This window comes from Hyperolius riggenbachi, chromosome 7, assembly GCF_040937935.1.
Source record: "Hyperolius riggenbachi isolate aHypRig1 chromosome 7, aHypRig1.pri, whole genome shotgun sequence".
NCBI classification, from domain to species: domain Eukaryota; kingdom Metazoa; phylum Chordata; class Amphibia; order Anura; family Hyperoliidae; genus Hyperolius; species Hyperolius riggenbachi.
This window is the reverse complement of record NC_090652.1, coordinates 47,134,836-47,149,585: the sequence shown is the minus strand read 5'-3', so window position 1 is coordinate 47,149,585 and position 14,750 is coordinate 47,134,836. Positions and strand designations below refer to the sequence as shown.

Genomic DNA, 14,750 nt, shown 5'->3' with positions numbered 1-14,750 from the left:
AGAGATATAACATCCAGGATACAGGGTGACACTACACTGCACTGTGACATCAGCATTGGATATAGAGATATAACATCTGGGATACAGGGTGACACTGCACTGCACTGTGACATCAGCATGGGATATAGAGATATAACATCCCAGGATACAGGGTGACACTGCACTGCACCGTGACATCAGCATGGGATATATAGATATAACATCCGGGGATACAAGGTGACACTGCACTGCGACATCAGCATGGGATATAGAGATATAACATCCAGGATACAGGGTGACACTACACTGCACTGTGACATCAGCATGGGATATAGAGATATAACATCCGGGATACAGGGTGACACTGCACTGCACTGTGACATCAGCATGGGATATAGAGATATAACTTCCCAGGATACAGGGTGACACTGCACTGTACCGTGACATCAGCATGGGATATAGAGATATAACATCCGGGATACAGGGTGACACTGCACTGTACTGTGACATCAGCATGGGATATAGAGATATAACATCCCAGGATACAGGGTGACACTACACTGCACTGTGACATCAGCATGGGATATAGAGATATAACATCCCAGGATACAGGGTGACACTGCACTGTACCGTGACATCAGCATGGGATATAGAGATATAACATCCGGGGATACAAGGTGACACTGCACTGTACTGTGACATCAGCATGGGATATAGAGATATAACATCCCAGGATACAGGGTGACACTACACTGCACTGTGACATCAGCATGGGATATAGAGATATAACATCCCAGGATACAGGGTGACACTGCACTGTACCGTTACATCAGCATGGGATATAGAGCTATAACATCCGGGATACAGGGTGACACTGCACTGCACTGTGACATCAGCATGGGATATAGAGATATAACTTCCCAGGATACAGGGTGACACTACACTGCACTGTGACATCAGCATGGGGTATAGAGATATAACATCCCAGGATACAGGGTGACACTGCACTGTACCGTGACATCAGCATGGGATATAGAGATATAACATCCAGGATACAGGGTGACACTACACTGCACTGTGACATCAGCATGGGATATAGAGATATAACATCCGGGATACAGGGTGACAGTGCACTGCACTGTGACATCAGCATGGGATATAGAGATATAACATCCGGGATACAAGGTGACATTGCACTGCACTGTGACATCAGCATGGGATATAGAGATATAACATCCGGGATACAGGGTGACATTGCAATGTGACATCAGCATGGGATATAGAGATATAACATCGAGGATACAGGGTGACACTACACTGCACTGTGACATCAGCATGGGATATAGAGATATAACATCCGGGATACACGGTGACACTGCACTGCACTGTGACATCAGCATGGGATATAGAGATATAACATCCGGGGATACATGGTGACACTACACTGCACTGTGACATCAGCATGGGATATAGAGATATAACATCCAGGGATACAAGGTGACACTGCACTGCACTGTGACATCAGCATGGGATATAGAGAAATACCATCCCAGGATACAGGGTGACACTACACTGCACTGTGACATCAACATGGGATATAGAGATATAACATCCGGGATACAGGGTGACAGTGCACTGCACTGTGACATTAGCATGGGATATAGAGATATACCATCCCAGGATACAGGGTGACACTACACTGCACTGTGACATCAGCATGGGATATAGAGATATAACATCCGGGATACAGGGTGACACTGCACTGCACTGTAACATCAGCATGGGATATAGAGATATAACATCCGGGGGTACAAGGTGACACTACACTGCACTGTGACATCAGCATGGGATATAGAGATATAACATCCCAGGATACAGGGTGACACTACACTGTACTGTGACATCAGCATGGGATATAGAGATATAACATCCCAGGATACAGGGTGACACTGCACTGTGACATAAGCATGGCTGGGATATAGAGATATAACATCCGAGATACAGGGTGACACTGCACTGTACCGTGACATCAGCATGGGATATAGAGATATAACATCCGGGATACAGGGTGACACTACACTGCACTGTGACATCAGCATGGGATATAGAGATATAACATCCGGGATACAGGGTGACACTGCACTGTACCGTGACATCAGCATGGGATATAGAGATATAACATCCGGGGATACAAGGTGACATCAGCATGGGATATAGAGATATAACATCCGGGGATACAAGGTGACACTGCACTGCGACATCAGCATGGGATATAGAGATATAACATCCGGGATACAGGGTGACACTGCACTGTACCGTGACATCAGCATGGGATATAGAGATATAACATCCGGGATACAGGGTGACACTACACTGTACCGTGACATCAGCATGGGATATAGAGATATAACATCCGGGGATACAGGGTGACACTACACTGCACTGTGACATCAGCATGGGATATAGAGATATAACATCCGGGATACAGGGTGACACTGCACTGCATTGTGACATCAGCATGGGATATAGAGATATAACATCCGGGATACAGGGTGACACTACACTGCACTGTGACATCAGCATGGGATATAGAGATATAACATCCGGGATACAGGGTGACACTGCACTGCACTGTGACATCAGCATGGGATATAGAGATATAACATCCCAGGATACAGGGTGACACTGCACTGTACCGTGACATCAGCATGGGATATAGAGATATAACATCCAGGATACAGGGTGACACTACACTGCACTGTGACATCAGCATTGGATATAGAGATATAACATCTGGGATACAGGGTGACACTGCACTGCACTGTGACATCAGCATGGGATATAGAGATATAACATCCCAGGATACAGGGTGACACTGCACTGCACCGTGACATCAGCATGGGATATATAGATATAACATCCGGGGATACAAGGTGACACTGCACTGCGACATCAGCATGGGATATAGAGATTTAACATCCGGGATACAGGGTGACACTGCACTGTACCGTGACATCAGCATGGGATATAGAGATATAACATCCGGGATACAGGGTGACACTACACTGTACCGTGACATCAGCATGGGATATAGAGATATAACATCCGGGGATACAGGGTGACACTACACTGCACTGTGACATCAGCATGGGATATAGAGATATAACATCCGGGATACAGGGTGACACTGCACTGCATTGTGACATCAGCATGGGATATAGAGATATAACATCCGGGATACAGGGTGACACTGCACTGCATTGTGACATCAGCATGGGATATAGAGATATAACATCCGGGATACAGGGTGACACTGCACTGCACTGTGACATCAGCATGGGATATAGAGATATAACATCCCAGGATACAGGGTGACACTACACTGCACTGTGACATCAGCATGGGATATAGAGATATAACATCCCAGGATACAGGGTGACACTGCACTGTACCGTGACATCAGCATGGGATATAGAGATATAACATCCAGGATACAGGGTGACACTACACTGCACTGTGACATCAGCATGGGATATAGAGATATAACATCCGGGATACAGGGTGACACTGCACTGCACTGTGACATCAGCATGGGATATAGAGATATAACTTCCCAGGATACAGGGTGACACTGCACTGTACCGTGACATCAGCATGGGATATAGAGATATAACATCCGGGATACAGGGTGACACTGCACTGCACTGTGACATCAGCATGGGATATAGAGATATAACATCCCAGGATACAGGGTGACACTACACTGCACTGTGACATCAGCATGGGATATAGAGATATAACATCCCAGGATACAGGGTGACACTGCACTGTACCGTGACATCAGCATGGGATATAGAGATATAACATCCGGGATACAGGGTGACACTACACTGCACTGTGACATCAGCATGGGATATAGAGATATAACATCCGGGATACAGGGTGACACTGCACTGTACCGTGACATCAGCATGGGATATAGAGATATAACATCCGGGGATACAAGGTGACATCAGCATGGGATATAGAGATATAACATCCGGGGATACAAGGTGACACTGCACTGCGACATCAGCATGGGATATAGAGATATAACATCCGGGATACAGGGTGACACTGCACTGTACCGTGACATCAGCATGGGATATAGAGATATAACATCCGGGATACAGGGTGACACTACACTGTACCGTGACATCAGCATGGGATATAGAGATATAACATCCGGGGATACAGGGTGACACTACACTGCACTGTGACATCAGCATGGGATATAGAGATATAACATCCGGGATACAGGGTGACACTGCACTGCATTGTGACATCAGCATGGGATATAGAGATATAACATCCGGGATACAGGGTGACACTACACTGCACTGTGACATCAGCATGGGATATAGAGCTATAACATCCGGGATACAGGGTGACACTGCACTGCACTGTGACATCAGCATGGGATATAGAGATATAACATCCCAGGATACAGGGTGACACTGCACTGTACCGTGACATCAGCATGGGATATAGAGATATAACATCCAGGATACAGGGTGACACTACACTGCACTGTGACATCAGCATTGGATATAGAGATATAACATCTGGGATACAGGGTGACACTGCACTGCACTGTGACATCAGCATGGGATATAGAGATATAACATCCCAGGATACAGGGTGACACTGCACTGCACCGTGACATCAGCATGGGATATATAGATATAACATCCGGGGATACAAGGTGACACTGCACTGCGACATCAGCATGGGATATAGAGATATAACATCCAGGATACAGGGTGACACTACACTGCACTGTGACATCAGCATGGGATATAGAGATATAACATCCGGGATACAGGGTGACACTGCACTGCACTGTGACATCAGCATGGGATATAGAGATATAACTTCCCAGGATACAGGGTGACACTGCACTGTACCGTGACATCAGCATGGGATATAGAGATATAACATCCGGGATACAGGGTGACACTGCACTGTACTGTGACATCAGCATGGGATATAGAGATATAACATCCCAGGATACAGGGTGACACTACACTGCACTGTGACATCAGCATGGGATATAGAGATATAACATCCCAGGATACAGGGTGACACTGCACTGTACCGTGACATCAGCATGGGATATAGAGATATAACATCCGGGGATACAAGGTGACACTGCACTGTACTGTGACATCAGCATGGGATATAGAGATATAACATCCCAGGATACAGGGTGACACTACACTGCACTGTGACATCAGCATGGGATATAGAGATATAACATCCCAGGATACAGGGTGACACTGCACTGTACCGTTACATCAGCATGGGATATAGAGATATAACATCCGGGATACAGGGTGACACTACACTGCACTGTGACATCAGCATGGGATATAGAGATATAACATCCGGGATACAGGGTGACACTGCACTGTACCGTGACATCAGCATGGGATATAGATGGTGTCTTTACCACTCCAGATGTAAGAACCCAAACCACAGGGTAAATGTAAAAATATTAAATTATTTATTCAGTATGATTAAAAAGGACAACACGTTTTAGGGGTCTCAGCCCACTTCTTCAGGTCAATACAAGTGCCTACAAACAAAAATACCTATACATGTGTATACTGTTACTGCTCACTGACATAATACATTTCAAATATATCTCAAAAAGTATTACATCAGTATTAGACATTTTTGACAAAATATCTCAAGAGTATGACACGTTGTTGATGGTATAAGCAATATTATCTCTCTGCACTATTTTCTGGTAAATTTTAATATTGCTCTCAAAATCGTGAGAACAGACTCTGTCGATTCTTATAGGCCTCTTTTTTCTACAGACAGTTGAACTGTGTGCTCTGCAAGCAGTTACCAGGTAGCAGTGAGCAGTGACCAGGCAGCATTGAGCAGTGACCAGGCAGCATTGAGCAGTGACCAGGCAGCATTGAGCAGTGACCAGGCAGCATTGAGCAGTGACCAGGCAGCATTGAGCAGTGACCAGGCAGCATTGAGCAGTGACCAGGCAGCATTGAGCAGTGACCAGGCAGCAATGAGCAGTGACCAAGCAGCAATGAGCAGTGACCAGGCAGCAGCAAGCAGTAACCAGGCAGCAGCGAGCAGTAACCAGGCAGCTGCGAGCAGTAACCAGGCAGCAGCGAGCAGTTACCTGGCAGCAGTGAGCAGGCAGCAGTGAGCAGTTACCAGGCAGCAGTGAGCAGTTACCAGGCAGCAGCAAGCAGTTGTGAGAATTTGAGAGACATTTGACTGCCTATCAACTGTCCGTGAAAAAGAGGCCATAGGCTTGCACTGATTCAGTGAGCATCCATAGTGTATGCGGGCAACGGAAAAAAAATGTGTGAATGGGTATACTAAACATAGTATCCGTTTACACATTCTCTTGCACCTCGTTGAATTGGAGCTATTTTATTTTATTTTATTTTTACTGTAGTGTGATCCAGCCTAGTAGTCAACTGCCAGAATCCAAACCCTTCACAGGAAATGGAAATGAAACATGATTATGGCCAGCCAATCAGAGCCTAACAAATCACCTGATCAAACTGATCACATGCTTCTTTATGAGGTGTACCACAAGGTACGGTACCCAATCCAGTAACATCTAGGTGGGCAGCAACTGTCAAATGATACATGCGGTATTTCTGTGGTAGCTGTGTATGTGTAGCTGATTACCTCAGGTGACCCAAGTTGCTTGTATTTACAACATCCAATCATTTCATGGTTGCTAGGCAGCTGAACTGCCCATCTGAAGTAGGCCTCAGGCCTTGGTTACAGGCAACATTTTACTGGTGTTTCAATGCATGGTTCCTGAATGGCCGACATCCAGCAATTTTGCCACATCGTACCACGTGTGAATGGATCCTAAAAGACCCAGGCTGTACATAAACAGTATAATGCTCTTCACAAAGTGACTTTTGAGGAGTATTTGGCCTGGTAATATTTGTGTATCCTTTAGAGACTTATTTTTAATTTCTGTATATAACAGAATTTGATTTGAACCTACAAAACTAGCTAATTTCATCCTTGATCCTCCTTTTTGCAAGATTTGGGAAGTTAAAAGGTGCTTTGCCTAGAGCATATATGTCAAACTCCAGAAAACCCTAGAAAACCAGGGAAGCCATAAGGGTAAGGTAGGGGGAAAGCACTAAACACTAGGGAACTGTATAGGGGAGGGTGGGGGCCCCTAGACACCAGAAAACTGTATAGGGGAGCGAGGACCACTAGATACCAGGGAACTGTATAGGGGAGGGAGGAGGTCCACTAGACACCAGGGAACTGTATAGGGGAGGGAGGAGGTCCACTAGACACCAGGGAACTGTATAGGGGAGGGAGGACCACTAGACACCAGGGAACTATAGGGGAGGGTGGGGGCCACTAGACACCAGGGGACTGTACAGGGGAGGGAGGACCACTAGACACCAGGAAACTGTATAGGGGAGGGTGGGGCCACTAGACACCAGAAAACTGTATAGGGGAGGGAGGACCACTAGACACCAGGGAACTGTATAGGACTTGGAGGGGGGCAATTAGACACCAGGGAAATCTATACGGTGGCCAGTAGACATTGAGGTTGTCCCACGACTTGGTAACAAATGTTCAATTTCGGCCTACTTTGTATTTGAAATTGACACTCCTGGCCTAGAGCATCCAAATGCATTTCCAGCTGCTACACTCATGAAGGTCCCTGCAGTGCACACATTTTTAAGCCAGACCTTAACTCAGAACTTCCTTACTGCTCTAAATGTTATGCTGTTTCTTATCTTTTAAAGAAAAACATTTCTTTGTTACAGCTGATACAAATCCTGCAATAAATCTGCAGTGTGTCTGCTTCCTACTTTCATGGAAGCAGACATAAGGCTTGATTCACAAAGCGGTGCTAACAGTTAGCACTCTGGTGAAAAGCCCCTTATCACGCCTAAACTCAGTTTAGGCGTGATAAGTTAGTGTGATAAGTTTAGGCGTGATAAGTTTAAGCACCAACTGCGTTAGCACTGCAGTGCACAGCTGATCAAAAGTTTTGCGCTAGCAAAGTCTGGTACACTTCGCATCAAGTTTAATGGCGCTGCTTTGCGTGCGGGACTTTGCGCGCGATCTAAACTTATCACGCCTAAACTTATCACGCCTAAACTGGCTTCTCACCAGCGTGGTGCAATGGTTATCACGCCTAAAGTCTTTTGCTGGGATAGCACCGCTTTGTGAATCGAGCCCATAGGGTTAACATCCTGTGTTTACAAATTAGCTGAGGCTGTTGAGATTCCTGTGCTAACACAGCTGAGAGATCAAATTGCAATTTTCATGACTTGCAGCTGATGGGGAATTAGATAGGCTCTTCACTCTAAACAAAAACCGGATGGATTCATCTGTGTTTTCCTTGTTTCCTGTGCATGAGTTCAGGTCCACTGTAAGTGGAATTCTGACATTGGTTAGGAGAGGCTGGACATAAACACCGTGGGAGGCACAGTAGAAATTCTACAACTGCCCCCCCCCCCCCCCCCCCACTTTTCCTCCCCAGTGGCTGGTTTATGGCCCACTTTAAAGTGAACATGAGCTGAAAATAAACTGATAAAATACAGTGATGAGATAAACAATTGTATCTATCCTCCTACTCCTATAAAGGACAACTGAAGTGAGAGGAATATGTAGGCTGCCATATTTATTTACTTTAAAAAGGACACTTAAAGGGAATGTCCAAGCAAAATAAAAAAATGAGTTTCACTTACCTGGGGCTTCTACCAGCCCCATGCAGCCATCCTGTGCCCTCGTAGTCACTCACTGCTGCTCCAGTCCCTTGCTGGCAGCTTGCCGACCTCGGAGGTCGGCGGGACGCATTGCGTACATTTTTACTCATTACTGGTTCAATGTGTAAAAATGTACGCATTGAACCAGTAACGCGTAAAAATGTATGTGTTAATGTTCTTGCACTAGCGGGAATGCGTAAAAATGTACGCAATGCGTCCCGCCGACCTCCGAGGTCGGCAAGCTGCCAGCAAGGGACTGGAGCAGCAGTGAGTGACTACGAGGGCACAGGATGGCTGCATGGGGCTGGTAGAAGCCCCAGGTAAGTGAAACTCATTTTTTTATTTTGCTTGAACCTTCCCTTTAAGCCAGGAATAAAAAATCAGTTTTACTCACCTGGGGCTTCTACCAGCCCCCTCCAGCAGTCCTGTGCCCTCGCAGTCACTCACTAATCCTCTGGTCCCCCGCCACCAGCTAATTTTGTTTTCGCTGCCAGGCCCTGGTGGAGCCGGCGGGCTTTCTGTGCCTGCGCAGGGCTGGCCACGCTTATCCTTCTTCGCGTTCCCGTCCTCAATGGCATTCTGCACAGCAGTGTCCCTTTAAGCAATACCAGTTGCCTGGCTATCCAGCTGACCCTCTGCCTCTAATGCTTTTAGCCATAGCCCCTGAACAAGCATGCAGCAGATCAGGAGTTTCTGACATTGTCTCATGTGACAAGATGAGCTGCATGTGTCTTTCTTGTGTGATCTGGACACTACTGCAGCCAAATGGATCTGCAGGGCTGTCAGGCAACTGGTATTGTTTAAAAGGACATATATATGCCAGCCTCCATATCCTTCTCACTTCAGCTGTCCTGTAACTCTTTCAGGAGTATAAGGAACACAGCCTGGTTATTAATATGCTTGCCACTGTACATACAGGGGCGGACCTTGCATGACGCCGCCTGAATGACGTGTCTTCCAAGGCGGACCTTGCATGACGCCGCCTGAACAACGTGTCTTCCAAGGGGCAGCATTTCCTCTGTCCCTCTTCCTCCAGGGCTGCTGCTTGTTTACCTGATCGAGTCGTCAGCCCCCTTCTCCACCTCATTGTCCTGGCCCCGGAATCCCCCCTTGCTGCATGCCCAGGGTAGCATGCAGCAGGGAGACCTCAAATCAGCAGTGACCCGCAGTGGAGACAGGAGACTGGTGCCCTAGTAGCCTCACATATGCAGGAATTGCTTACTTCCTGTATATGCACCGTTACTAGGGGAACCGCTCTCCTGTCACCACTGATCTGTGGTCTCAGCTGCATGCAGCGCCAGGGGCACCTATACTTGGCTACCTATATTGGGGAACCTATGCTTGGCTAACTATATTGGGGGCACCTATACTTGGCTAACTATATTGGGGCACCTATACTTGGCTAACTATATTGGGGGCACCTATACCTGGCTTCTTATACTGGGAGCACCTATACTTTGCTACCTATACTGGGGGCACCTATACTTGGCTACCTATACCGGGGGCACCTATATTTGGCTACCTATACTGGGGGCACATATACCTGGCTTCTTATACTGGGGGCACCTACACTTGGCTACCTATACTGGGGGCACCTATACTTGGCTTCTTATACTGGGGGCACCTATACCCGGATACCTATACTGGGGGCACCTATATTTGGCTACCTATACTGGGGGCACCTATACCTGGCTTCTTATACTGGGGGCACCTACACTTGGCTACCTATACTGGGGGCACCTTTTTTTTGGCTACCTATACTGGGGGCACCTACACTTGGCTACCTATACTGGGGGCACCTATACTTGGCTACCTATACTGGGGGCACCTATACTTGGCTACCTATACTGGGGGCACCTATACCTGGCTTCTTATACTGGGGGCACCTATACTTGGCTACCTATACTGGGGGCACATATACCTGGCTTCTTATACTGGGGGCACCTACACTTGGCTACCTATACTGGGGGCACCTATACTCGGCTACCTATACTGGGGGCACATACACCTGGCTTCTTATAATGGGGGTACCTATACTTCGTACCTATACTGGGGGCACCTATACTTGGCTACCTATTCTTGGGGCCCATATACCTGGCCCCGTATACTGGGGACAACTATACCTGGCATCCTATACAGGGGCACTTATACCTAGTTAGCTACTTGCCTTCCTATACTGGGGGCACCTATACTTTGGGCAAGTATACCTAGCTTTCTATATTGGGGGCACCTATACCTAGCTATTTCTACTGGGGAGGGGGCACATATACCAGGCCTACCTATACTATATTTTTGGGTTTTTTTGTGTTTGGGGGGGGGGGGGGGGTCACACTATGACTATAATGTGCAGTGCAAATTGTTGGGTGCTGTGCAATCATTCCAAATTGGGAGGGGGGGGGGTTTGCATCCTCACAAGTTTGCCTCAGGCACCTCGGGTACACTCAAAAATATGTGACATCAGTTTACTAAGGCTCTATAGCGCAGGCTAAAGCATGCCTTGTCCCTGAGGGCTACACAGGACAAAGAACAGAACACTTAAAGCTATTCATGGTGTAGAGGCAGCTTTTATGTGTGTGTGAATAATTTTGCTACATTCCTATCTGTCCCGTGTGCCCCGCCTGCAGAGCTACCTGTCTGCTGAGTTTCGTTTCTGCATTTGGCAAATACACATATCTACCCCTCTGCAGTTTCCTTTCTCACTCAGTGACCAAAGTCCATTCACAGGTTCTTCCCAAATCCAAGTGACGAGGGAGTCCCGGACATCACATGGGGAACAGCGGGGCTAAACCGTAAGCATTCTACTATGTCTTTTGTGTGTTTACAAGTGCAGCTTTTATTTTATACCTTGTATGTAAATTGCATATATATATTGTGTGTGTGTGCGTATGTATACAGTATATACATACATATGTATGTATGTATATGTGTGTGTGTATATATATATATATATATATATATATATATATATATATATATATATATATATATATATATATATATATATATATATATATATATATATATATATATATATATATATATATATATGAGCTCCAAATCTTTCAGGTTGGAGACTCTTCTTGCCATCACTCTGATCTTTAGCTCCCTCCACAGATTTTCAATTGGATTCAAGTCAGGAATCTGTCTGGACCACTCCAAAACGTTAATGTTGTTGTCTGCTAATTATTTCTGATTCAAGTCAGGACTATAGCTGTACCACTCCAAAACATTAAAGGGGTTCTGTGGCCCTTTTTCAAAATGCAATTTATTTGAAGAGATATGTTCCTTTCATAAGTACAAATCTTTTTTCCCTTGTCTTGTTTAGAAACAGCTGTGCTGTCTCTCTTCTGCTGCTTTCTAATTATTCATCTAGTCAGACGAATATAGTGCTGCAGGAAGAGGCAGACAATACAGCAGCTGTTCCTCCCTGCTATCTGCCTCTCCCTGCTGCACGTCATCTAATGAGTCATCACTGACCTTTCTGTGCACTCCAGCTAGCAAGGGGAAGATATGTCTCCCTGCAGTGAGGCTGACAGCAGGGAGGAGATCTGCCTTGTGTGGCTTCAACTCAGCTCTGGTGCACAGCAGTACAGGGAGACTGTGTACTGACCCGGAAGCACTTTACATTGCAGCCATCTTGCCCAAAGGTTTAAAAGTTATATTTTATGAGTTAAGTTGTTTGTTGGCAGCGGGGAGTGACGAAAATAGGAGAAATGAAGAGGAGGAATAACGGGGGAAACAGTTATGTGTTTAATTTAATGTGCTGTAAATTCATCACACATCTTCTTAGGGGCCCGTTTCCACTAGGAGCGGTGCGATGCGGCTACATAGCCGCATCACACCGCCTGTATGCTGAAACACATGCACGGCAATGGAAGAGTTTCCACTGCGTGCATGTTGTGTGGAGCGGTGCGGAGCGATCCGAGAATGTGCAGCATGCTGCAGATTTTCGCACGGCCGCATCCGCCCGCAGCCGCGTCCCATCTCCTCCACTGACTTCTGCATCTGGAGATGTGGAAGTGATGCGGCGGAAGTGATGTGATGTGGCTAGGTAGCCGCATTCGCATCATTTAGCAGTGGAAACGGGCCCTTACTGTTGTCTGCTAACCATTTCTTCACCACTTTTGCTGTGTGTTTTGGGTCATTGCCATGCTGAAATGTCCATTGTGCCCAAGGCCAAGTTTCTCTGCAGACTGCCTGATGTTGTTGTTGAGAATTCTCATGTATTGCTTTTTCATGGTCCCGTTCACTGTGATTAGGTTCCCTGGTCCATTGGCTGAAAAAAACACACACAAAAAAGACATTGCCACCAGCAGAGTCCAGATTCACCAGGATGGCCTTGGTGGTGATCCTTGGATTCTTTTTCACCTCTCTCACTTTTGGCTTCCGACCATGTCTCTGAGATTTTTCACGGTGCGGAACATCTTCTATTTTTTAATATTACTTTACACTGTAGCCACTGGAGCTTGAAAACATTTAGAAATTGACTTGTAGCCCTTTCCTGACTTGTGAGCAGCCACAATGCGCAGCCGCAGATCCTCACTGAGCTCCTTTGTCTTCGCCATGACTGTCCAAAAAACAACTGCAGAGAGTTTCTGTTTTTCACCTGCTGAGTTTGTTGATTAAAACAGCTGTTCCCAATAATCAGGGTAATTAGGATGCTTTAGAACACCTTGGATTATTTGGTTTTTCCACAGACTGTGACAGTTTGTGAAGGGTATGAATAATTTTGAACTGGACACTTTTTGCTCAAATTTAAATAAAAGCTGAGAAATGTTTTTTTCCCCATATCTAGTACATCGCCTTATTATCTTTTGGGAGACACCTATGTCATTTCCCGTCAAAAAATTACTTGCTAGTTGAATAAAAGTAACTTTAACCTCCTGAGCGGTCTGGACGAGCTCAGCTCGTCCATCACCGCCGGAGGCTGCCGCTCAGGCCCTGCTGGGCCGATTTTGATCAAATAAAAAGCAGCACACGCAGCCGGCACTTTGCCAGCCGCGTGTGCTGCCTGATCGCCGCCGCTCTGCGGCGATTCGCCGCGAGCAGCGGCGAAAGAGGGTCCCCCCAGCCGCCCGAGCCCTGCGCAGCCGGAACAAATAGTTCCGGCCAGCGCTAAGGGCTGGATCGGAGGCGGCTGACGTCAGGACGTCCATGACGTCACTCCGCTCGTCGCCATGGCGACGAGGTAAGCGAAACACGGAAGGCCGCTCTGTATATCTTCACTACAGGGGGTTAACTAGAAATTCCTGGGCCTCCCAGCAACGGAAGGGCCCCTCTTAGAAACACATGGCTACAAATAGTGAGTGCAACATGCCCGCTACAGAAGCCCACATTTCCCTCATTTACTATTATTTACATGGGCATCAGAGGGTTATCAGTTAGGGTAGGGCACAGGTGTGGGGGTATTGGATTAAAGCTGACGTAGTTCAGCATAAGTAGGGTGGGAATGGTTAGGGTTAGTCAGTGGGGGGATTGGTTAGGGATAAGCATTGGTGGGGTTATCAGTTTGAGTTAGGCATTGTTAGGGTGGGGGGGGGGGTCGGTTAGGGTTATGCATCATTGGGGAGGAGGGGTGATTAGTGTTAGGCATAAGTAGAGGGAGGGCTCTGTGAAAATAGGGTTAGGTTTAGCGACCGTAAAATACTGGTAAAATGTACGGATATTTTACTGTCGGGATTGCCACTGTACAGTAGTAGTATATGAAAGTCTAGGGGGCGATGCGACGGAAGTGATGTTTTAACCACATTACCTATGCGAGCACATACCTACGTTACAGGTCAACTTGTGCGGTGGACCGGAAGTCACGTTTGCCTATGGCAATGTGTATATTTTAAAACATTTTCGTGGTAGTGTGTTGCGATACGCATGCATGGAAGCATATTTTTTCAATACACTGCCACACAATTTATCTTCTTGGCCACAGGAAGTTAGGGCTAGAGAGCCTCACTTCCTGCTTGGCCTGCTGCCAGACGGGGAAAGTTAGCGACCCTA

The 14,750-nt window shown here is 46.6% G+C and overlaps 1 protein-coding gene across 7 annotated transcripts in view; it reads left to right on the top strand.

Annotated features, from left to right (window-relative positions):
* Nucleotides 1-14,750, top strand: part of LOC137524293 (RING finger protein 112-like) — a 77,086-nt gene that overhangs the window by 30,987 nt on the left and 31,349 nt on the right. For 2 of the 7 annotated variants that reach the window (XM_068243998.1, XM_068243994.1), the window contains exon 2: nucleotides 11,481-11,545. The exons of 2 other annotated variants lie outside the window; for them this stretch is intronic. In XM_068243998.1, coding sequence (XP_068100099.1) covers nucleotides 11,523-11,545 — 23 coding nt within the window. In that variant the 5' untranslated portion in view covers nucleotides 11,481-11,522. Of the gene's footprint in view, nucleotides 1-6,517; nucleotides 6,624-6,787; nucleotides 6,952-11,480; nucleotides 11,546-14,750 lie in introns of those variants that run through there. 3 more of the 7 variants (XM_068243997.1, XM_068243996.1, XM_068243995.1) reach the window with 3 other exon arrangements.